The 25,017-nt window shown below is 38.3% G+C and overlaps 1 protein-coding gene across 1 annotated transcript in view; it reads left to right on the top strand.

The window, feature by feature from the left end:
- Window positions 1-25,017, top strand: part of LOC133638627 (ciliary neurotrophic factor receptor subunit alpha-like) — a 672,972-nt gene that overhangs the window by 636,412 nt on the left and 11,543 nt on the right. Inside the window, exons 8-9 of the mRNA XM_062031418.1 lie at window positions 16,084-16,152; window positions 18,890-19,010. Coding sequence (XP_061887402.1) covers window positions 16,084-16,152; window positions 18,890-19,010 — 190 coding nt within the window. The remainder of the gene's footprint in view (window positions 1-16,083; window positions 16,153-18,889; window positions 19,011-25,017) is intronic.

Genomic DNA, 25,017 nt, shown 5'->3' with positions numbered 1-25,017 from the left:
AGAAGAAGGAAAAGTTGAAGAAGAAGTTGAAGAAGAAGAAGAAGAAGAAGTTGAAGAAGAAGAAGGAAAAGTTGAAGAAAAAGACCAAGGCGGCAAAAGAAAAAGACCAAGACGACAAAGAAAAAGACACAGAAAAGGAGAAGACCGGGGCCACAGGAGGACCTGGCCATCCTCACTTCCCGCTCCCTCGGAAAAAAGGGGGGGGGGGGGTAGGCTTAGCAGCGCACGCCGGGGCCCGGCCCAAGATGGCGGCGAGGAGGCGTGGCCGGGGAGCAAGCGGCGAGGCGAGGCACGCCGGGAGCGACGCCGCAATCGTGCCCAGGTGCGCGATCTGCGCACCTGGGCACGATCATCCAATCTCCTCTGGCTAAAGAAAAGGGGAGCAGCAGAGAGAGGGAGGAGGACCGGAAGGAGAGACTGGAAGGAGCAAAAGAAAAGCTGATGCGGAGCGAGAGAGGAGAAGAGCCGGAGACAAACAACAACGACGAGCGAGCGAAGAAGAGGCGCTGAAAAGCCACTGAGACTGAGAGGTTTTATTTGCAAAAATAAACAAACGTCAACTCTGCTCGAAGACGTCTCTATTTGATGGTCCAGGGAACCCACGAGACGGCTTGAGTCCGTCACAAACATATTTAACGTTGGAACTGGTAAACGTTGTTGATTTTTTGCAAAAAATAGCTCATTTGGAATTTGATGCCTGCGACATGTTTCAAAAAAAGTTGGCACAAGTGGCAAAAAAGGCAGAGAAAGTCGAGTAATGCTCATCAAAGACTTATTTGGAACATCCCACAGGTGAACGGGCTAATTGGGAACAGGTGGGTGCCATGATTGGGTATAAAAGCAAGCTTCCATGAAATGCTCAGTCGTTCACAAACAAGGACGGGGCGAGGGTCGCCACTTTGTCAACAAATGCCTGAGCAAATTGTTTAAGAGCAACATTTCTCAACCAAGCTATTGCAAGGAATTTAGGGATTTCACCATCTACGCTCCGTAATATCATCAAAAGGTGCAGAGAATCTGGAGAAATCACTGCACGTAAGCCATGATATTACGGACCTTGGATCCCTCAGGCGGTACGGCATCAAAAAGCGACACCGGTGTGTAAAGGATATCACCACATGGGCTCAGGAACACTTCAGAAAACCGCTGTCAGTAACTACAGTTGGTGGCTACATCTGTAAGTGCAAGTTAAAACTCTACTATGCAAAGCGAAAGCCATTTATCAACAACACCCAGAAACGCTTCGCTGGGCCCGAGCTCATCTAAGATGGACTGATGCAAAGTGTAGAAGTGTTCTGTGGTCTAAACCAGTGGTCCCCAACCACCGGTATTGTGTTTTTTATGTTGATTTCATAAAAAAAATTAAAAAAAAAAATGTTTTTTTTTTTTTTTTATGAAATCAAAAAAATAAAAAAAAATATATACATATATTTTTTTTTTTAATTCTTGTGCGGCCTGGTACCAATCGGTCCACGGACCGGTACCGGGCCGCACAATTTTTTTTTATTTTTTTATTTTTAATTTTTTAATGAAATCAACATAAAAAGCACAATATATACATTCTATATCAGTATAGATCAATACAGCCTGCAGGGATACAGTCCGTAAGCACACATGATTGTATTTATTTATGTAAAAAAAAAAAAAAAAAAAAAAAAAAAAAACATTTTTTTTTTTAAATTCTTGTTCGGCCTGGTACCAATCGGTCCACGGAATACACCACCCCCCACCCCCCACCGGTCCGTGGGACAAATTTTCAAGCGTTGACCGGTCCGCAGCTACAAAAAGGTTGGGGACCACTGGTCTAAAGGGTCCACATTTCAAATTGTTTTTGGAAACTGTGGACGTCGTGTCCTCCGGACCAAAGAGGAAAAGAAACATCCGGATTGTTCTAGGCGCAAAGTGTAAAAGGCAGCATGTGTGATGGTATGGGGGTGTATTAGTGCCCAAAACATGGGTAACTTACACATCTGTGAAGGCACCATTAATGCTGAAAGGTACATACAGCTTTTGGAGCAACATATGTTGCCATCCAAGCAACGTTACAATGGACGCCCCTGCTTATTTCAGCAAGACAATGCCAAGCCACGTGTTACATCAACGTGGCTTCGTAGTGAAAGAGTGCAGGTACTAGACTGGCCTGCCTGTAGTCCAGACCTGTCTCCCATTGAAAATGTGTGGTGCATTATGAAGCCTAAAATAGCACAACGGAGACCCCCGGACTGTTGAACAACTTAAGCTGTACATCAAGCAAGAACGGGAAAGAATTCCACCTGAAAATCTTCAACAATGTGTCTCCTTAGTTCCAAAACGTTTATTGAGTGTTGTTAAAAGGAAAGGCCATGTAACACAGTGGTAAAAATGCCCCTGTGCCAAGTGTTGCAGCCATTAAATTCTAAGTTAATGATTATTTGCAAAATAAGCGTGAACATGAAATATCTTGTCTTTGGAGTCTATTCAATTGAATATAAGTTGAAAAGGATTTGCAACTCATTGTATTCTCTTTTTATTTACCATTTACACAACGTGACAACTTCACTGGCTTTGGGTTTTGTAATTGTAAAATATGCGGCCTTAAACTAAAATGAAAAGTACCACTGACATAGACGTTCAATGTAAAAACAACACCCGTAGAAAACCCATGAAAAAAACGATCGTTTATTCAGCTGTTCTCTCAGCTTCAAAATGATTTGTCGTTTTCCTTTTTAAAAACAATAATGGCGGACACCCGGCGGACGCTGCCTACTTCCATGTCCCATCTTCCTGCTCACATATGCTGTTTACAATGGAGCACCATATGGTGTTTATGCACGGAACCAACACACGTCTCCAGAGTGAGGATATTTACACAAGATTACTGTCACAACACACCATTCGCTGGTCAATTCATCCGGGTGGACGTTTTATCGTCACAATTACCATACCCTATCTCGGGAGTAGTGAAGCGAATCAACGTGATGTTTTATGGGTAAATATTTGTCCTTGTCAGCCACGTGGCTGTTTAAACCCATATGCCACTTCCCTTTTGGGTATGCATGCGCTCTCTGGGATTGGTGAAAAGCCACATTTTATGACTCCGATTGCTAAGTTGGTGCAATCGGTCGGCCCAAGAGACAACAACTCGCACATTAGAATGCAGCGAGTGAGTATGCTTCATTTCACAATGGCTACCACGAAACGTCCGTCTCTCCCCACCCCGACGACCCCCTCGGTGATATTAAGTGCTGCTTTCAGTGCCCCCTCTGTAGCCACTTGGCAACGCATGCACCCCTCTGGAAATGTTTACCAGTGGTTTACCCTACATGGCCTGCATACAGATGGACGTCCACCGGCCAGAACATTAGACCAGAGGTTCTGTAGAGTAGCCAGATAGTACTTAAGAGATTTATTACTCAAGTGAAAGTAAGGAGTAGTCACCCAAATATTTACTTGAGTAAAAGTAAAAAGTATGTTGTGAAAAAAACTACTCAAGTACTGAGTAACTGGTGAGTAACCTGTTCGTTTAATGATGACGGCAAAAAATAATGCACAAAAACATAAAAATAGCAATGAGCAAGTTCAGAGCCAGGAATATCTCTTAAGCAACTAAAACAATTATATATATTAAATAATAATACATTAACATAAAAAAATGAAGGCAAATTGAGCCACAATAATGAATGCATTACGGTTATTTGTGCAAAAATCTGTAACAGTCTTACATAAAGTCTGCGTTTATTTTTGTCATGATCTGTGGTCTGGATTATGTTTTTGTTAGTTTTTGGACTCTTTTAGTTCCTGTTTGCGCTCCCTCGTTTGTTTTAGTTTCGGGCAAAGCTGGTCTCGCTTTGCCCAACATTTTTAATTCTAAGAGAGACAAAACTCAAATAGAATTTTAAAATCCAAGAAAATATTTTAAAGACTTGGTCTTCACTTGTTTAAATAAATTCATTATTTTTTTTTACTTTGCTTCTTATAACTTTCAGAAAGACAATTTTAGAGAAAAAATACAACCTTAAAAATTATTTTAGTATTTTTAAACACATATACCTTTTTACCTTTTAATTCCTTCCTCTTCTTTCCTGACAATTTAAATCAATGTTCAAGTAAATTTATGTTTTTTTGTGTAAAGAATAATAAATACATTTTAATTTAATTCTTCATTTTAGCTTCAGTTTTTTCGACGAAGAATATTTGTGAAATATTTCTTCAAACTTATTATGATTAAAATTCAAAAAAATTAGTCTGGCAAATCTAGAAAATCTGTAGAATCAAATTAAAATCTTATTTCAAAGTCTTTTGAATGTCTTTTAAAGTTTTTGTTCTGGAAAATCTAGAAGAAATAATGATTTGTCTTTGTTAGAAATATAGCTCGGTCCAATTTGTTATATATTCTAACAAAGTGTAGATTGGATTTTAACCTATTTAAAACATGTCATCAAAATTCTAAAATTAATCTTAATCAGGAAAAATTCCATAAATTCTTTTTTTAAGTTTTTCTCTTTTTTTTTCGTTTGAATTTTGAATTTTAAGGAGTCGAAATTGAAGATGAACTATGTTTCAAAATATAGTTGTCATTTTTTTCCGTGTTTTCTCCTCTTTTAAACCGTTCAATTAAGTGTAAATATCATTAATTATTAATAATAACATAGAGTTAAAGGTAAATTGAGCAAATTGGCTATTTCTGGACATTTATTTAAGTGTGTATCAAACTGGTAGCCCTTCGCATTAATCACTACCCAAGAAGTAGCTCTTGCTTTCAAAAAGGTTGGTGACCCCTGAAGTAATGTATGTGAGAGTAGAAATTACCTTCATTTTAGCATTTGTTTTCTCCCTGAAAAGGGCGTCTGTACATAATTTTGTGGCCAGTTAGTGTTATTTTTGCAGCATGCATACTTTTGCAAAGACACACTTCTTTCCAAAAATAAACCATATACACAGTTTTGCGTGGCTGAACTTTCATACACGTGTTTTTCTTAGTTTTTTTAAGAAAGTCGTATCTGCACACATGCCGAAGAGTCTTGCAGGAATGCGGAGAGAAGCCGTGGTTCCGCTGCTTGGGCCGCATGTAAACAGCAGAAGGTTCTAAACACTAAGCATACAGTACTGCGCTCATGGAGCACATTATGGAACAGGGGCACAGTCGTGGGCACGCTCGGATGATGTTCTTATTGCATTCCGCTAATCAAATTAAGCCTGTAAATATAGCGCTCGGTTTGCCAGATAAAAGTCTGCGAGTTTCCTTCCAAACAAAGCGCGTGGGCGGGAGAAAAGTGGCTGTGAAGATCAAGGCCGTGCTAAAAAACGTAGAGGTCAACCTTGTCGTGAGATAAGAAGAGAGCTTATTTGGGAGGGAAAACTTCCAGAACAAGTGCTCTGATGTTGAAAGATTTGTCCTGTGAGCTCATTGGAATCAACAGAGGAATGTGATGCTCGCATGGCTCGGAAATGTTGTTTTTCAGCATTTGACTGTTTGTTTTCGCAGAAGTCGACCTTTTCCATTCATTTGACTTTTCACTTTGGGGGTCATGGGTTGTCATGGTGACTCCACTGCATGCACGGCTTTGTTTTTAGTTTGTACGCCGGATGCCCTTTCGGGGGCAACTTTGACCGGGGATCCGAACCCACACTGCCTGTTCCTGGCTGTTTTAGTGAAACAATAAACAAATACGAGTGAAATAAATACATTACATGAAATTACAAATAAAACAAATACAAAAATTGGTTCAGTTTGTTTCATGTCTCTAACTTAAAACACTTGTGTCTCGAACCAGCGTCCCCCATCGAAATAAATTGAAAGTAATCAATTAACCCGTCTTATGTGCACCCCCGTACCACCCCCTCATTAAAACATATCAGTGTAATCATAGTAGTATCGACTAGATACGCTCCTGTACTTGGTAACATTACAGTTTGTTTACATTGTGACGCCGGTGAGCTATTGTATCCTCCTACGGTGTGTGGTGAAGCATGTTCACTGCAATAAGGCAAAAATGGAGCTGCTTGGCCACAATACCCAGCAATATGTTTGGAGGACAAAAGGTGAGGCCTTTAATCCCAGGAACACCGTACCTACAGTCAAGCATGGTGGTGGTAGTATGGGCCTGTTTTGCTGCCAATGGAACTGGTGCTTTACAGAGAGTAAATGGGACAATTAAAAAGGAGGATTACCTCGAAATTCTTCAGGACAAGCTAAAATCATCAACCCGGAGGTTGGGTCTTGGGCGCAGTTGGGTGTTCCAACAGGACAATGACGTCAAAAGTGGTAAAGGAATGGCTATATCAGGCTAAAATGAAGGTTTTAGAATGGCCTTCCCAAAGTCCTGACTTAAACGTGTGGACAATGCTGAAGAAACAAGTCCATGTCAGAAAACCAACACATTTAGCTGAACTGCACCAATTTTGTCAAGAAGGGTGGTCAAGAATTCAAGTTTCACCGCAATAAGGCGCTTTTGGTAGCCATCCACAAGCTTCTGCTTGAATTTTTGACCACTCCTCTTGACAAAATTGGTGCAGTGCAGCTAAATTTGTTGGTCCGGAGGTTGGGTCTTCGGCGCAGTTGGGTGTTCCAACAGGACAATGACCCCAAACACACCTCAAAATTGGTAAAGGAATGGCTAAATCAGGCTAGAATGAAGGTTTTAGAATGGTCTTCCCAAAGTCCTGACTTAAACGTGTGGACAATGCTGAAGAAACAAGTCCATGTCAGAAAACCAACAAATTTAGCTGAACTGCACCAATTTTGTCAAGAAGAGTGGTCAAAAATTCAAGTTTCACTGCAATAAGGCGCTTTTGGTAGCCATCCACAAGCTTCTGCTTGAATTTTTGACCACTCCTCTTGACGAAATTGGTGCAGTTCAGCTAAATTTGTTGGTCCGGAGGTTGGGTCTTCGGCACAGTTGGGTGTTCCAACAGGACAATGACCCAAAACACTTGTCAAAAGTGGTAAAGGAATGGCTAAATCAGGCTAGAATGAAGGTTTTAGAATGGCCTTCCCAAAGTCCTGACTTAACGTGTGGACAATGCTGAAGAAACAAGTCCATGTCAGAAAACCAACACATTTAGCTGAACTGCACCAATTTTGTCAAGAAGGGTGGTCAAAAATTCAAGTTTCACCGCAATAAGGCGCTTTTGGTAGCCATCCACAAGCTTCTGCTTGAATTTTTGACCACTCCTCTTGACGAAATTGGTGCAGTGCAGCTAAATTTGTTGGTCCGGAGGTTGGGTCTTCGGCGCAGTTGGGTGTTCCAACAGGACAATGACCCCAAACACACGTCAAAAGTGGTAAAGGAATGGCTAAATCAGGCTAGAATGAAGGTTTTAGAATGGCCTTCCCAAAGTCCTGACTTAAACGTCTGGACAATGCTGAAGAAACAAGTCCATGTCAGAAAAGCAACACATTTAGCTGAACTGCACCAATTTTGTCAAGAAGAGTGGTCCAAAATTCAAGTTTCACTGCGATAAGGCGCTTTTGGTAGCCATCCACAAGCTTCTGCTTGAATTTTTGACCACTCCTCTTCACAAAATTGGTGCAGTGCAGCTAAATTTGTTGGTCCGGAGGTTGGGTCTTCGGCACAGTTGGGTGTTCCAACAGGACAATGACCCAAAACACTTGTCAAAAGTGGTAAAGGAATGGCTAAATCAGGCTAGAAATGAAGGTTTTAGAATGGCCTTCCCAAAATCCCTGACTTAAACGTGTGGACAATGCTAAAGAAACAAGTCCATGTCAGAAAAGCAACACATTTAGCTGAATTGCACCAATTTTGTCAAGAAGGGTGGTCAAAAATTCAAGTTTCACTGCAATAAGGCGCTTTTGGTAGCCATCCACAAGCTTCTGCTTGAATTTTGACCACTCCTCTTGACAAAATTGGTGCAGTTCAGCTAAATTTGTTGGTCCGGAGGTTGGGTCTTCGGCGCAGTTGGGTTTTCCAACAGGACAATGACCACCAAACACACGTCAAAAGTGGTAAAGGAATGGCTAAATCAGGCTAGAATGAAGGTTTTAGAATGGCCTTCCCAAAGTCCTGACTTAAACGTGTGGACAATGCTGAAGAAACAAGTCCATGTCAGAAAACCAACACATTTAGCTAAGCTGCACCAATTTTGTCAAGAGGAGTGGTCAAAAATGCCAGCAGAAGCTTGTGGATGGCTACCAAAAGTGCCTTATTGCAGGTAAACTTGCCAAGGGACATGTAAGCAAATATTAACATTGCTGTATGTATACTTTTGACCCTCACATTTTCAGTAGAGCCATAATAAATTCATAAAAGAAGCAAACTTCATGAATGTACATTTTGCCAATCTTGTGTTTGATTAGTCTTGTTTGGAGTTTTTCAATGTATAATAATTCCGTTGGTGAGTTGAATTCCACGTGATCAAATGCACATGTGAAAGCTCCAAAGTGAGGTCCATGCCGTCCAGCCGGCACATGAACTTCCCCACTAACGTAGTCCGATCCAAAGATGTGAGGATTCCTCCGCAGTTGTAATCCGCTTGTGCAGCTGCATGTTTCTTGTCTCGATGGGAGACTGCACTAAATCATTTAATTTGGCTGCAGGAGATGAAAAGTCAGCACCTTTTGTCTCGCTGCTTTTCCTTGAGTGTGTCAAGACGCGAGCCAAACGCAAACAAACACGCAGCACTGACCGTAAATTACAACGCGGCAGCAAATCAAAAATGAATGCACTTCCAAGTGACGCACATATTCACTTTAATCTGCTTCCCTCTCTGCGTGTTGAAGGCGGGCGCAAAAAGCTTCCCGACGCCGGCCTGCCTTGTTGCGTTATCCAGGGTGTCAGCCACGCCGGAGCTTTCCGCTTTAATCGTGATTCGTGCCGCTGACGTGTTGCACGCACGCCACGCAGTTTGTACGGGAATGAATGGGAATATATGGGGATTAATGGGAATATATGGGAATGAATGGGAATATATGAGAATGAATGGGAATATATGGGAATAAATGGGAATATATGGGAATGAATAGGAATATATGGGAATTAATGGGAATATATGGGAATGAATGGGAATATATGGGAATTAATGGGAATTAATGGGAGTATATGGGAATTAATGGGAATATATGGGGATTAATGGGAATATATGGGAATTAACCGGAATATATGGGAATTAATGGGAGTATATGGGAATTAATGGGAATATATGGGGATTAATGGGAATATATGGGAATGAACCGGAATATATGGGAATTAATGGGAATATATGGGGATTAATGGGAATATATGGGAATGAACCGGAATATATGGGAATTAATGGGAGTATATGGGAATTAATGGGAATATATGGGAATTAATGGGAATATATGGGGATTAATGGGAATATATGGGAATGAACCGGAATATATGAGAATTAATGGGAGTATATGGGAATTAATGGGAATATATGGGAATTAATGGGAGTATATGGGAATTAATGGGAATATATGGGGATTAATGGGAATATATGGGGATTAATGGGAATATATGGGAATTCATGGGAATATATGGGAATTAATGGGAATATATGGGATTATATGGGAATTAATGTGAATGTATGGGAATTAATGGGAATATGTGGGGATTAATGGGAATTTATGGGAATTAATGGGAATGTATGGTAATTAATGGGAGTATACTGGAATTAATGGGAATATATGGGGATAAATTGGAATATATGGGAATTAATGGGAATATAAAGGGATTAATGGGAATATATGGGAATTAATGGGAGTATATATATATATATATATATATATATATATATATATATATATATATATATATATATATATATATATATATATATATATATATATCCCCTAGAGGGGGGGGGGGGGGGGTTACCCACATATGCGGTCCTCTCCAAGGTTTCTCATAGTCATTCACATTGATGTCCCACTGGGGTGAGTTTTCCTTGCCCGTATGTGGGCTCTGTACCGAGGATGTCGTTGTGGCTTGTACAGCCCTTTGAGACACTTGTGATTTAGGGCTATATAAATAAACATTGATTGATTGATTGATATATAGGAATTAATGGGAATATATGGGAATTAATGGGAATGTATGGGAATTGATGGGAGTATACTGGAATTAATGGGAATATATGGGGATAAAGTGGAATATATGGGAATTAATGGGAATATAAAGGGATTAATGGGAATATATGGGAATTAATGGGAATATATGGGAATTAATGGGAATATATGGGAATTAATGGGAGTATATGGGAATTAATGGGAATATATGGGAATTAATGGGAATATAAAGGGATTAATGGGAATATATGGGAATTAATGGGAATATAAAGGGATTAATGGGAATATATGGGAATTAATGGGAATATATGGGAATTAATGGGAGTATGTAGGAATTAATGGGAGTATATGGGAATTAATGGGAGTAAATGGGAATTATTGGGAGTATATGGGGATTAATGGGAGTATATAGGAATTAATGGGAATATATGGGAATTAATGGGAGTATATGGTAATTAATGGGAATATACGGGAATTAATGGGAATATATGGGAATTAATGGGAGTATTTGGGAATATATGGGGATTAATGGGAACGTATGGAAATTAATGGGAATATATGGGAATTAATGGGAGTATATGGGGATTAATGGTAATACATGGGAATTCATGGGAATATAGGAATTAATGGGAATATATGGGAATTAATGGGAATATGTGGTGATTAATGGGAATATATGGGAATTCATGGGAATAAATGGGAATTAATAGTAAAATATATGGGAATTAATGGGAATATATGGGAATTAATGGGAGTCTATGGGAAGTAATGGGAATTTATGGTGATTAATGGGAATATATAGGAATTAATGGGAATATATGGGAATTAATGGGAGTCTATGGGAATTAATGGGAATATATTGTGATTAATGGGAATATATGGGAATTAATGGGAATATATGGGAATTAATGGGAATATATGGGAATTAATGGGAGTCTATGGGAATTAATGGGAATATATTGTGATTAATGGGAATATATGGGAATTAATGGGAATATATGGGAATTAATGGGAATTAATGGGAATTAATGGGAATATATGGGAATTAATGGGAGTCTATGGGAATTAATGGGAATATATTGTGATTAATGGGAATATATGGGAATTAATGGGAATATATGGGAATTAATGGGAATTAATGGGAATATATGGGAATATATGGGAATATATGGGAATATATGGGAATGAATGGGAGTATATGGGAATGAATGGTGAATTCCAATAATGATATATTATTGGGCACTTGTCTATATGCTGCTGCATCTTTGTGGCATTTTTGACGTAGCTCTTTGCACAGTATTTGCAAATGTACACCGCCTTTCTGCCTACATTGGTTGGGGTGAAATGTGTCCACACATCAGATGGTGTACGTGGCATTATTCTCTTTGTATTTATTTATTCTTGTAAAACACTAATGCAATGCCACACACACATATAAATAGTCAGCTAAACAATTGGAGTAGTCTTTAAAAATATTTTACTGATGGACGAATGAATAGAAATAGGCTCGATGACTAAATGAACACTCAATTAGCATGCTAAATCAAATTAGCATGCTGGGAATTATCTGGGCATGTGATGGAGGAATGCACAGTGCAGGGTTGAAATTTTACTGAATTTGCATTAAATCAGGATGTCTTAGCTAATAATCATGCTGCAAGATCTAGCATGTTGCATTCAATGTTTATTCCCCTTAATTCCCCATTAATTCCAGTTAATTCCCATGGAAAGTTTCCAACTGTGAATATTTCCGGAATTTTGCAACCCTAAATACTTTACGTTACCTTTTGCACTATATTAAATTATATTATTATGTGTTTTCAACTTTTTACTTTTTTTTTTTTATGTAATTGCCTGAAATAGATAAATAAATGACTAATTAATTTCCCATTAATTTCTCATTAATTCCTGTTAATTTCCATATATTCCCGTTAATTCCCATGGAAAGTTTCCAACTGTGAATATTCCCGTAATTTTGCAACCCTACATACTGTACATTACCTTTTGCACTATATTAAATTATATTATTATGTGTTGTCAACTTTTTACTTTTTTTTTTTTAATGTAATTGCCTGAAATAGATAAATCAATGATTAATTAATTCCCCATTAATTTCTCGTTAATTCCTGTTAATTCCCATATATTCCCGTTAACTCCCATGGAAAGTTTCCAACTGTGAATATTCCTGTAATTTTGCAACCCTACATACTGTACATTACCTTTTGCACTATATTAAATTATATTATTATGTGTTGTCAACTTTGTACTTTTTTTTTAATGTCATTGCCTGAAATAAATAAATAAATTATTAATTATTTTCCCATTAATTCCCCATTAATTCCAGTTAATTCCCATATATTCCCGTTAATTCCCATGGAAAGTTTCCAACTGTGAATATTTCCGTAATTTTGCAAACCTAAATACTTTGTTACCTTTTGCACTATATTAAATTATATTATTATATGTTTTCAATTTTTTACTTTTTTTTTTTTAATGTAATTGCCTGAAATAGATAAATAAATGATTAATTAATTCCCCATTAATTTCTCGTTAATTCCTGTTAATTCCCATATATTCCCGTTAATTCCCATGGAAAGTTTCCAACTGTGAATATTCCCGTAATTTTGCAACCCTACATACTGTACATTACCTTTTGCACTATATTAAATGATATTATTATGTGTTGTCAACTTTGTACTATTTTTTAATGTCATTGCCTGAAATAAATAAATAAATTATTAATTATTTTCCCATTAATTCCCCATTAATTCCAGTTAATTCCCATATATTCCCGTTAATTCCCATGGAAAGTTTCCAACTGTGAATATTTCCTTAATTTTGCAAACCTAAATACTTTGTTACCTTTTGCACTATATTAAATTATATTATTATATGTTGTCAACTTTTTACTTTTTTTTTTTTTTAATGTAATTGCCTGAAATAGATAAATAAATGATTAATTCATTTCCCATTAATTTCTCGTTAATTCCCGTTAATTCCCATGGAAAGTTTCCAACTGTGAATATTCCCGTAATTTTGCAACCCTACATACTGTACATTACCTTTTGCACTATATTAAATTATATTATTATGTGTTGTCAACTTTGTACTTTTTTTTTTAATGTCATTGCCTGAAATAAATAAATACATTATTAATTATTTTCCCATTAATTCCCCATTAATTCCAGTTAATTCCCATATATTCCCATTAATTCCCATGGAAAGTTTCCAACTGTGAATATTCCCGGAATTTTGCTTTAATTGTGATTCATGCCGCTGACGTGTTGCACGCACGCCGCGCAGTTTGTACGCGGCGTGCAAATTAAGGCCGCCGGGGCCACGGGAGTTCGAACCTTTCAATAGCCAAATATATTTTCTAAATAATAAAAAAAAAAAAGGCTTGATTCATGCCCGCAATAATGATGGAAGGCGTGTTGTAAATAAATAAGCACTCAATAAAAATTGCATCCAGCCCGGCTGAGCTAATATAACCACTATAAAACATTAAAGGTAGAATTGCAACGCCGAAGCCGTAATTTACAGCGAGCACTACAGGCGGAAGGAAAGAGCCGTCAGAGTGACTTCCAATGGACTCGTAAATTTCACCTCCCCTCGTACATTTTAGACTTCATGATGAGGCAACATTTCTCACCTGTTGTGTCGTTTCCAAAATGCGTGGCGTTCACTCCTAAATAGGAGTTATTTCACCATGTCAAATCCACACTGAGGGGCCTGTAACGTTGGTTACTATGGCGACTATAAGTTACTTTCTTCCCACTCCCTCTCAGGCAAAACTGGACAACCATGCATTACATCAGTGTTTTTCAACCTTCTTTGAGCCAAGGCACATTTTTTGCGTTGAAAAAATGCGGAGGCACACCACCGGCAGAAAACATTAAAAAATGAAACTCAGTTGACAGTAAAAAGTCGTTGTCGCAATTGTTGGGTATGACTTTAAAGCAGGGGTCACCAACCTTTTTGAAAGCAAGAGCTACTTCTTGGGTAGTGATTAATGCGAAGGGCTACCAGTTTGATACACACTTAAATAAATTGCCAGAAATAGCCAATTTGCTCAATTTACCTTTAACTCTATGTTATAATTAATGATATTTACACTTAATTGAACGGTTTAAAAGAGGAGAAAACACGAAAAAAATGACAATTAAATTTTGAAACATAGTTTATCTTCAATTTCAACTCTTTAAAATTCAAAATTAAACAGAAAAAAAGAAGAGAAAAACTAGCTAATTGGAATCTTTTTGAAAAAATTTAAAAAAGATTTCATGGAACATCATTAGTAATTTTTCCTGATTAAGATTAATTTTAGAATTTTGATGACATGTTTTAAATAGGTTAAAATCCAATCTGCACTTTGTTAGAATATACAACAAATTGGACCAAGCTATATTTCTAACAAAGACAAATCATTATTTCTTCTAGATTTTCCAGAACAAAAATTTTAAAAGAAATTCCAAAGACTTTGAAATAAGATTTAAATTTGATTCTACAGATTTTCTAGATTTGCCAGAATATTTTTTTTTAATTCTAATCATAATAAGTTGGAAGAAATATTTCACAAATATTCTTCTTCGAAAAAACAGAAGCTAAAATGAAGAATTAAATTAAAATGTATTTATTATTCTTTACAATAAAAAAAATACATTTACTTGAACATTGATTTAAATTGTCAGGAAAGAAGAGGAAGGAATTTAAAAGGTAAAAAGGTATATGTGTTTAAAAATCCTAAAATCATTTTTAAGGTTGTATTTTTTCTCTAAAATTGTCTTTCTGAAAGTTATAAGAAGCAAAGTAAAAAAATGTATGAATTTATTTAAACAAGTGAAGACCAAGTCTTTAAAATATTTTCTTGGATTTTCAAATTTTATTAGAGTTTTGTCTCTTAGAATTAAAAATGTCGAGACCAGCTTGCTAGTAAATAAATACAATTTAAAAAATAGAGGCAGCTTACTGGTAAGTGCTGTTATTTGAGCTATTTTTAGAACAGGCCAGCGGGCGACTCATCTGGTCCTTACGGGCTACCTGGTGCCCGCGGGCACCGCGTTGGTGACCCCTGCTTTAAAGCATAACCAAGCATGCATCACTATAACTCTTGTCTCAAAGTAGGTGTACTGTCACCACCTATCACAGCACACCCTGACTTAGTTGGAGTTTTTTTGCTGTTTTCCTGTGTGTAGTGTTTTACTTCTTGTCTTGCGCTCCTATTTTGGTGGCTTTTTCTCTTTTTTTGGTATTTTCCTGTAGCAGTTTCATGTCTTCCTTTGAGCGATATTTCCCGCATCTACTTTGTTTTAGCATATCAAGAATATTTCAGTTGTTTTTATCCTTCTTTGTGGGGACATTGTTGATTGTCACGTCATGTTCGGATGTACTTTGTGGACGCCGTCTTTGCTCCGCAGTAAGTCTTTGCTGTCGTCCAGCATTCTGTTTTTGTTTACTTTGTAGCCAGTTTCATTCTGCATAGCCTTCCCTAAGCTCCAATGCCTTTTCTTAGGGGCACTCACCTTTTGTTTATGTTTGGTTTAACCATTAGACACCTTTTTACCTGCACACTGCCTCCCGCTGTTTCCGACATCTACAAAGCAATTAGCTACCTGCTGCCACCTACTGATATGGAAGAGTATTACAGGGTTACTCTGCCGAGCTCTAGCCAGCACCGACACTCAACAACAACACATCATTTGCAGACTATAATTACTGCTTTGCAAAAAATATTTTCAACCCAAACAGAGGTATCGAAATATGACGGTAGTACATTTTTTGAGTTTGATCTGTACCTGAATTCGGTCCCCATGCTAAATAACAAGGTTATTGTATCCCTGAAATGTGTAACTCTGACAAAAATAATAGCCCACAAACAAATGTCCACTGGCAAAGATGCAGGTGGATATGTGCTTTAATATATATTAACTTTTGCATTATTTTTTTAAAACTCTGCACCAATCAGCGTTTTGATCGCGTCTACGAACAGTTTTCAGTTTTGATTGTGCAACAATCACTTATGTTGACGAAATAGATGCTGATGAAATCTACTTTTGTCCGTCCTTCATTTCCAGGTGGAGTTGTCTGACAGCACCGCCCACACCATCACCGACGCCTACGCTGGCAAGGAATACATCATCCAGGTACTGTGACCGGACTTGTGAGGCTCACCAACAACTTCCTTTCTTTAGGTGAAAACTGAGAACCCATTTTGGCAGTCGCTCGCCGTTTGTTTGCGAGCCATTTGAATAAATAATCCCCGGGCGTGTGCTCGCCACCTCGCCACACCAGGAAATGAGTGGGATTCAAAGGAAAGCAGCATGTGGATCCACTTTTCTGGTTCTTTGTTCTGCTGTGGATTTGTAAAGTTTAGACGTAGACACCATGCAGGGTTTCTTGTCAAGAGAGTTTCCTACTAAATATGGACGTACAGAAAAGTGTACGCAGGTCAAAACTAGCCGAATGTAGAATAATCTGTGTCATTTACCACTAAATGTGTTTGTATCACATGAGTCACATTACACTTTCATGTGAAGAAGAGGAGGAAGAGGAAAAGAAAGAAGAAAAAGAGGACGGGGATGAAGAAAAAGAAGAGGGAAAACAAGAGGAACAGGAGAAAGAAAAAGAGGAGGAAGATGAAGAGAAAGAGAAAGAAGAAGAGCAATAATAAGAGGAAGAGGAGGAAGAAGAAGAGGAGGAAGAAGAAGAGAAAAAAGAAGAGCAATAGAAAGAAGAAGATAAGGAAGACAAAGTTGAAGAGGAGGAAGAAGAAAAAGAGGACGGAGAAAAAGAAGAGGAGGAGGAGGAAAAAAAGAATAAGAGAGAGAGGGAGAAGAAGAAGAGAAAGAAATAGAATAAGAGGAAGAACAACAGGAGGAAGAAGAAGAAGAAAAAGAGGATGTGGAAAAAGAAGAATAAGAGACAGAAAGGAGGAGGAGGAAGAAGAAGAAGAAGAAAATAAAGAAAAAAGAGGAGGAAGAAAAAGAATAAGAGGGAGGAGGAAGAAAAAGAGGAGGAAGAAGACGAGAAAGAAGAAGAGCAATAGAAAGAAGGAGAGAAGGAAGACAAAGTGGAAGAGGAGAAAGAAGAAGAAGAAAAAGAGGAGGAAGAAAAGGAAGAAGAGGAAGAGGAGGGAAAAGAAGATTTAGAAAAAGAGGAGGAAGAACAAGGAGAAAAGAAAAAGAAGAATAAGAAAGAGAGGAGGTAGAAGAAGAAAAAGAAGAGGGAGAAAAACAATAAGAGGGAGAGGAGGAAAAAAACAATAAGAGAGAGAGGAGGAAGAAGAATAAGAGAAAGAGAGAATGAAAGGAAGAACAACAGGAGGAATAAGAAGATAAAAAAGAGGTGGAAAGGGAAGAATAAGAGACAGAGAGGAAGAGGAAGAAGAAGAAAATAAAGAAAAAGAGGATGAAGAAAAAGAATAAGAGAGAGAGGAGGAAGAAAAAGAGGAAGAAGAAGAAGAGAAAGAAGAAGAGCAATAGAAAGAAGAAGAGAAGGAAGACGAAGTGGAAGAGGAGGAAGAAAAAGAGGAGGAAGAAAAAGAAGAAGGGGAAAAGGAGGAAAAAGAAGAAGAAGAAAAAGAGGACGGAAAAAAAGAAGAAGAGGAAGAGGAGGAAAAAGAAGAAGAAGAAAAAGAGGAGGGAAAAAAGAATAAGAGAGAGAAAAGGAGGAAGAAGAAGAGAAAGAAAAAGAATGAGAGGAAAAACAACAGGAGGAAGAAGAAGAAGATGAAGAGGAGGTAGAAAAGGAAGAATAAGAGAGAGAGGAGGAAGAAGAAGAAGATTTTTTGTTAAAATGAAGACAATAATGGCATTTTTTGTGGTCCCCTTTATTTAGAAAAGTATCTAAATCCATGTTGGTACCGGTACCTACACGTAACTATAACAACTAGTTACTTAATCCATGTTGGTACCGGTACCTACACGTAACTATAACAACTAGTAACAAAATCCATGTTGGTACCGGTACCTACACATAACTACAACAACTAGTAACAAAATCCATGTTGGTACCGGTACCTACACATAACTATAACAACTAGTAACAAAATCCATGTTGGTACCGGTACCTACACATAACTATAACAACTAGTAACAAAATCCATGTTGGTACTGGTACCTACACGTAACTATAACAACTAGTAACAAAATCCATGTTGGTACCGGTACCTACACGTAACTATAACAACTAGTAACAAAATCCATGTTGGTACCGGTACCTACACGTAACTATAACAACTAGTTACTAAATCCATGTTGGTACCGGTACCTACACGTAACTATAACAACTAGTTACTAAATCCATGTTGGTACCGGTACCTACACGTAACTATAACATCTAGTAACAAAATACATGTTGTTACCGGTACCTACACGTAACTATAACAACTAGTAACAAAATCCATGTTGTTACCGGTACCTACACGTAACTATAACAAGTAGTTACTAAATCCATGTTGGTACCGGTACCTACACGTAACTATAACAACTAGTTACTAAATCCATGTTGGTACCGGTACCTACACGTAACTATAACAACTAGTTACTAAATCCATGTTGGTACCGGTACCTACATGTAACTATAACAAGTAGTTACTAAATCCATGTTGGTACCGGTACCTACATGTAACTATAACAAGTAGTTACTAAATCCATGTTGGTACCGGTACCTACACGTAACTATAACATCTAGTAACAAAATACATGTTGTTACCGGTACCTACACGTAACTATAACAAGTAGTTACTAAATCCATGTTGGTACCGGTACCTACACGTAACTATAACAACTAGTTACTAAATCCATGTTGGTACCGGTACCTACACGTAACTATAACAACAAGAAGCTTTGTTTAAACTTCTTGTAACGTTTTGTTGTCCAGGTGGCTGCCAAAGACACGGAGATTGGAACATGGAGCGACTGGAGCGTGGCCGTGCACGCCACACCCTGGATTGAGGAGCCGGTGCAGACCACCTCCACCACTGACATGGAGTACCTCACACGTAAGTCTGACACTAGTCACGTGATGCAACAACAACAACAACAACAACAACAACAACAACAACAACAACAACAACATGGCAGACCACTTACTGACGTCACAGCACCAACATATGCAAATATCTTATCTTACTTACATCAGTAAGGCCCGCCTTCAATCAATCAATCAATCAAAGTTTACTTATATAGCCCTGAATCACCAGTGTCTTAAAGGGCTCAAAGTCCATAGTGGATCTAACATAATAGTGAGAGTCCAGTCCATAGTGGATCTAACATAATAGTGTGAGAGTCCAGTCCATAGTGGATCTAACATAATAGTGAAAGTCCAGTCCATAGTGGATCCAACATAATAGTGAGAGTCCAGTCCATAGTGGATCTAACATAATAGTGAGAGTCCAGTCCATAGTGGATCTAACATAATAGTGAAAGTCCAGTCCATAGTGGATCCAACATAATAGTGAGAGTCCAGTCCATAGTGGATCTAACATAATAGTGAAAGTCCAGTCCATAGTGGATCCAACATAATAGTGAGAGTCCAGTCCATAGTGGATCTAACATAATAGTGAAAGTCCAGTCCATAGTGGATCTAACATAATAGTGGGAGTCCAGTCCATAGTGGATCTAACATAATAGTGTGAGAGTCCAGTCCATAGTGGATCTAACATAATAGTGTGAGAGTCCAGTCCATAGTGGATCTAACATAATAGTGAGAGTCCAGTCCATAGTGGATCTAACATAATAGTGAGAGTCCAGTCCATGGTGGATCTAACATAATAGTGTGAGAGTCCAGTCCATAGTGGATCTAACATAATAGTGTGAGAGTCCAGTCCATAGTGGATCTAACATAATAGTGTGAGAGTCCAGTCCATAGTGGATCTAACATAATAGTGAGAGTCCAGTCCATAGTGGATCTAACATAATAGTGAGAGTCCAGTCCATGGTGGATCTAACATAATAGTGTGAGAGTCCAGTCCATAGTGGATCTAACATAATAGTGAGAGTCCAGTCCATAGTGGATCTAACATAATAGTGAGAGTCCAGTCCATAGTGGATCTAACATAATAGTGTGAGAGTCCAGTCCATAGTGGATCTAACATAATAGTGAGAGTCCAGTCCATAGTGGATCTAACATAATAGTGTGAGAGTCCAGTCCATAGTGGATCTAACATAATAGTGAGAGTCCAGTCCATAGTGGATCTAACATAATAGTGAGAGTCCAGTCCATAGTGGATCTAACATAATAGTGAGAGTCCAGTCCATAGAGGATCTAATATAATAGTGTGAGAGTCCAGTCCATAGTGGATCTAACATAATAATGAGAGTCCAGTCCATAGTGGATCTAACATAATAGTGAGAGTCCAGTCCATAGTGGATCTAACATAATAGTGAGAGTCCAGTCCATAGTGGATCTAACATAAAAGTGTGAGTCCAGTCCATAGTGGATCTAACATAATAGTGAGAGTCCAGTCCATAGTGGATCTAACATAATAGTGAGAGTCCAGTCCATAGTGGATCCAACATAATAGTGAGAGTCCAGTCCATAGTGGATCTAACATAATAGTGTGAAAGTCCAGTCCATAGTGGATCTAACATAATAGTGAGAGTCCAGTCCATAGTGGATCTAACATAATAGTGTGAGAGTCCAGTCCATAGTGGATCTAACATAATAGTGTGAGAGTCCAGTCCATAGTGGATCTAACATAATAGTGAGAGTCCAGTCCATAGTGGATCTAACATAATAGCGAGAGTCCAGTCCATAGTGGATCTAACATAATAGTGAGAGAGTCCAGTTCATAGTGTATCTAACATAATAGTGAGAGTCCAGTCCATAGTGGATCTAACATAATAGTGAGAGTCCAGTCCATAGTGGATCTAACATAATAGTGAGAGTCCAGTCCATAGTGGATCTAACATAATAGTGAGAGTTCAGTCCATAGTGGATCTAGCATAATAGTGTGAGAGTCCAGTCCATAGTGGATCTAACATATTACTGTGAGAGTCCAGTTCCTAGTGGATCTAACATAATAGTGAGAGTTCAGTCCATAGTGGATCTAACATAATAGTGAGAGTTCAGTCCATAGTGGATCTAACATAATAGTGAGAGTTCAGTCCATAGTGGATCTAACATAATAGTGAGAGTTCAGTCCATAGTGGATCTAACATAATAGTGTGAGAGTCCAGTCCATAGTGGATCTAACATAATAGTGTGAGAGTCCAGTCCATAGTGGATCTAACATAATAGTGTGAGAGTCCAGTCCATAGTGGATCTAACATAATAGTGAGAGTTCAGTCCATAGTGGATCTAACATAATAGTGTGAGAGTCCAGTCCATAGTGGATCTAACATAATAGTGAGAGTTCAGTCCATAGAGGATCTAATATAATAGTGTGAGAGTCCAGTCCATAGTGGATCTAACATAATAGTGAGAGTCCAGTCCATAGTGGATTTAACATAATAGTGAGAGTCCAGTCCATAGTGGATTTAACATAATAGTGAGAGTCCAGTCCATAGTGGATTTAACATAATAGTGAGAGTCCAGTCCATAGTGGATCTAACATAATAGTGAGAGTCCAGTCCATAGTGGATTTAACATAATAGTGAGAATCCAGTCCATAGTGGATTTAACATAATAGTGAGAGTCCAGTCCATAGTGGATTTAACATAATAGTGAGAGTCCAGTCCATAGTGGATCTAACATAATAGTGAGAGTCCAGTCCATAGTGGATCTAACATAATAGTGTGAGAGTCCAGTCCATAGTGGATCTAACATAATAGTGTGAGAGTCCAGTCCATAGTGGAGCCAGCAGGAGACCATCCTGAGCGCAGAGGTGTCCCCAACTGATGCACAGGCGAGCGGTCCACCCGGGGTCCCGACTCTGGACAGCCAGCACTTCATCCATGGCCACCGGACCTGTGCATCCCTTTCCACAAGGGAGGGCAGAGCAGAAAATAAAAGAAACGGCAGATCAACTGGTCTAAAAAGGGGGGTCTATTTAAAGGCAAATGAGTTTCAAGATGGGACTTAAAAGCTTCTTCTTCTTCGTGTGCATGTCTGAATATTTTTCGACATACCCAAATTTGGGGGTTTTGGGGCGGCTTGTCGTCAGAATTCCATGCTCAGTTTAATAGATGAGACTAACTGTAATGCAGACTGGAACAGAGCGAAGAATCAGAGCAGAGACTCTGCAAACCAATTAAATGTGTTCCCAATTAGGAGCTGGACATAATCTGGACGACCAAGCGGGTGCAGTGAATTGTTCCATAATGACCTTTTCCACCTTTCATCGCAGTATGTAAAAAAAAAAAGCGATTGTATTTCTAAATGGAAATTCAGAGAAAGTCCAGGGTCCAAAAATGTGTTGAACAGCCAGCCTTCCATTGACAACCTTCAACTTTATTGATCTCATCCAGCACTTCACGTCGACTGTGTCGTCCAGCCCTCATAAATTAGTAAGGACATCATTTCCTAAAATGCCACTAAAATGTTCCCATTCAATCTATTACACAATTTCCTATTCACAGCCTGCGTTTTATTGCCTCTCATGAATGCCGGTCTGGATTCTCAAAAATGTCCTCTTTCTGAGCTTTCTTTTATTGTATCGCTTTGCGGGCCTCGCTGAAGCACACTTGCTTGCTGCTATCCTCTTTGCACAGTCACAAAGGTGCAAGGGTGGCCATTACGTGGATGGCGAGCTAGCGGTGGATGGCGTAGGGTGTGTCAGTCCATCGCCAGCCAGGCATTAAAAAAATGTACCTAAAAATGAGCCATCATCAATCTTCACCAAGACGTTAAGATAACATGGAGTCTCTCCTCCAGGATAGAGCTATCACGTTTGCATTCCGAAGTCCGAATTCATTGCCTCTTCTCGTGAGAGAGTTAACCCAGTCCAACTAAGGCTACTTCATTTATTATGGGCTCAACCATTATTTACTTAAACCTGCTTTCTCCAAGTTCAATATAAACATTCACCACATGTAGAACATAATATGAGTTCATTCATTCACTTCATTGGCATTAAAAAAAATATTTACCTAAAAATGAGCCATGATCAATCTTCACCAAGACGTTAAGATAACATGGAGTCTCTCCTCCAGGATAGAGCTATCACTTTTGCATTCCGAAGTCCGAATTCATTGCCTCTTCTCGTGAGAGATGTTAACCCAGTCCAACTAAGGCTACTTCATTTATTATGGGCTCAACCATTATTTACTTAAACCTCGTAGGTCGCTTTCTCCAAGTTCAATATAAACATTCACCACATGTAGAACATAATATGAGTTCATTAATTCACTTCATTGGCATTAAAAAAAAAAGTACCTAAAAATGAGCCATCATCAATCTTCACCAAGACGTTAAGATAACATGGAGTCTCTCCTCCAGGATAGAGCTATCACTCTTGCATTCCGAAGTCCGAATTCATTGCCTCTTCTCGTGAGAGATGTTAACCCAGTCCAACTAAGGCTACTTCATTTATTATGGGCTCAACCATTATTTACTTAAACCTGCTTTCTCCAAGTTCAATATAAACATTCACCACATGTAGAACATAATATGAGTTCATTAATTCACTTCATTGGCATTAAAAAAAAAGTACCTAAAAATGAGCCATCATCAATCTTCACCAAGACGTTAAGATAACATGGAGTCTCTCCTCCAGGATAGAGCTATCACTTTTGCATTCCGAAGTCCGAATTCATTGCCTCTTCTCGTGAGAGATGTTAACCCAGTCCAACTAAGGCTACTTCATTTATTATGGGCTCAACCATTATTTACTTAAACCTGGTAAGTCGCTTTCTCCAAGTTCAATATAAACATTCACCACATGTAGAACATAATATGAGTTCATTAATTCACTTCATTGGCATTAAAAAAAAAGTACCTAAAAATGAGCCATCATCAATCTTCACCAAGACGTTAAGATAACATGGAGTCTCTCCTCCAGGATAGAGCTATCACTTTTGCATTCCGAAGTCCGAATTCATTGCCTCTTCTCGTGAGAGATGTTAACCCAGTCCAACTAAGGCTACTTCATTTATTATGGGCTCAACCATTATTTACTTAAACCTGCTTTCTCCAAGTTCAATATAAACATTCACCACATGTAGAACATAATATGAGTTCATTAATTCACTTCATTGGCATTAAAAAAAAAGTACCTAAAAATGAGCCATCATCAATCTTCACCAAGACGTTAAGATAACATGGAGTCTCTCCTCCAGGATAGAGCTATCACTTTTGCATTCCGAAGTCCGAATTCATTGCCTCTTCTCGTGAGAGATGTTAACCCAGTCCAACTAAGGCTACTTCATTTATTATGGGCTCAACCATTATTTACTTAAACCTGGTAGGTCGCTTTCTCCAAGTTCAATATAAACATTCACCACACGTAGAACATAATATGAGTTCATTAATTCACTTCATTGGCATTAAAAAAAAAATGTACCTAAAAATGAGCCATCATCAATCTTCACCGAGACGTCACTTTATGCCACTTGATTGACATTCACGCTGTGAGATGACGCTGGCTGCTGCCGGATCATAATTAAGAAAAAACGACCGACAGGAAGGCGAGAAGCACTTTTTATTTCAACAGACTCTCGCGCCGTACCTGCCGTCGAAACTCTAAAGACAGTTCCTGTCTTCACAATAAAAGCGCTGCTCCGTCCTGCTTGCGCTAACAAAATAAGAGTCTTGTAAAGTGTATAAAAAGGAGTATGGAAGCTGGACAAATAAGATGGCAAAAAGCAAGCACTTTCATGTGGTATTGGACAGAAAGGAGGACTTTTTTTCTCCTCCATTTGGAAAATGTGGACGTTATCATCACTACTGTCTGATTCCAATCAATGCAAGTCATCACAATCAACTTATATTCTTGTCTTCGTGAAAGAAAGGAATGTTAAACATGCTTGTATTATCATTAAACACCTTTAACTTGTTAACAAAAACCTCTCTTTCATAAGTAAATGAATATAAATGATATATATGAATGAGGTAGATCCCCTCCCACT

This window comes from Entelurus aequoreus, linkage group LG21, assembly GCF_033978785.1.
Source record: "Entelurus aequoreus isolate RoL-2023_Sb linkage group LG21, RoL_Eaeq_v1.1, whole genome shotgun sequence".
In the NCBI taxonomy this organism is placed as follows: domain Eukaryota; kingdom Metazoa; phylum Chordata; class Actinopteri; order Syngnathiformes; family Syngnathidae; genus Entelurus; species Entelurus aequoreus.
Note: the sequence above shows the minus strand (reverse complement) of the source record. Positions and strands in the feature narration are given on the sequence as shown.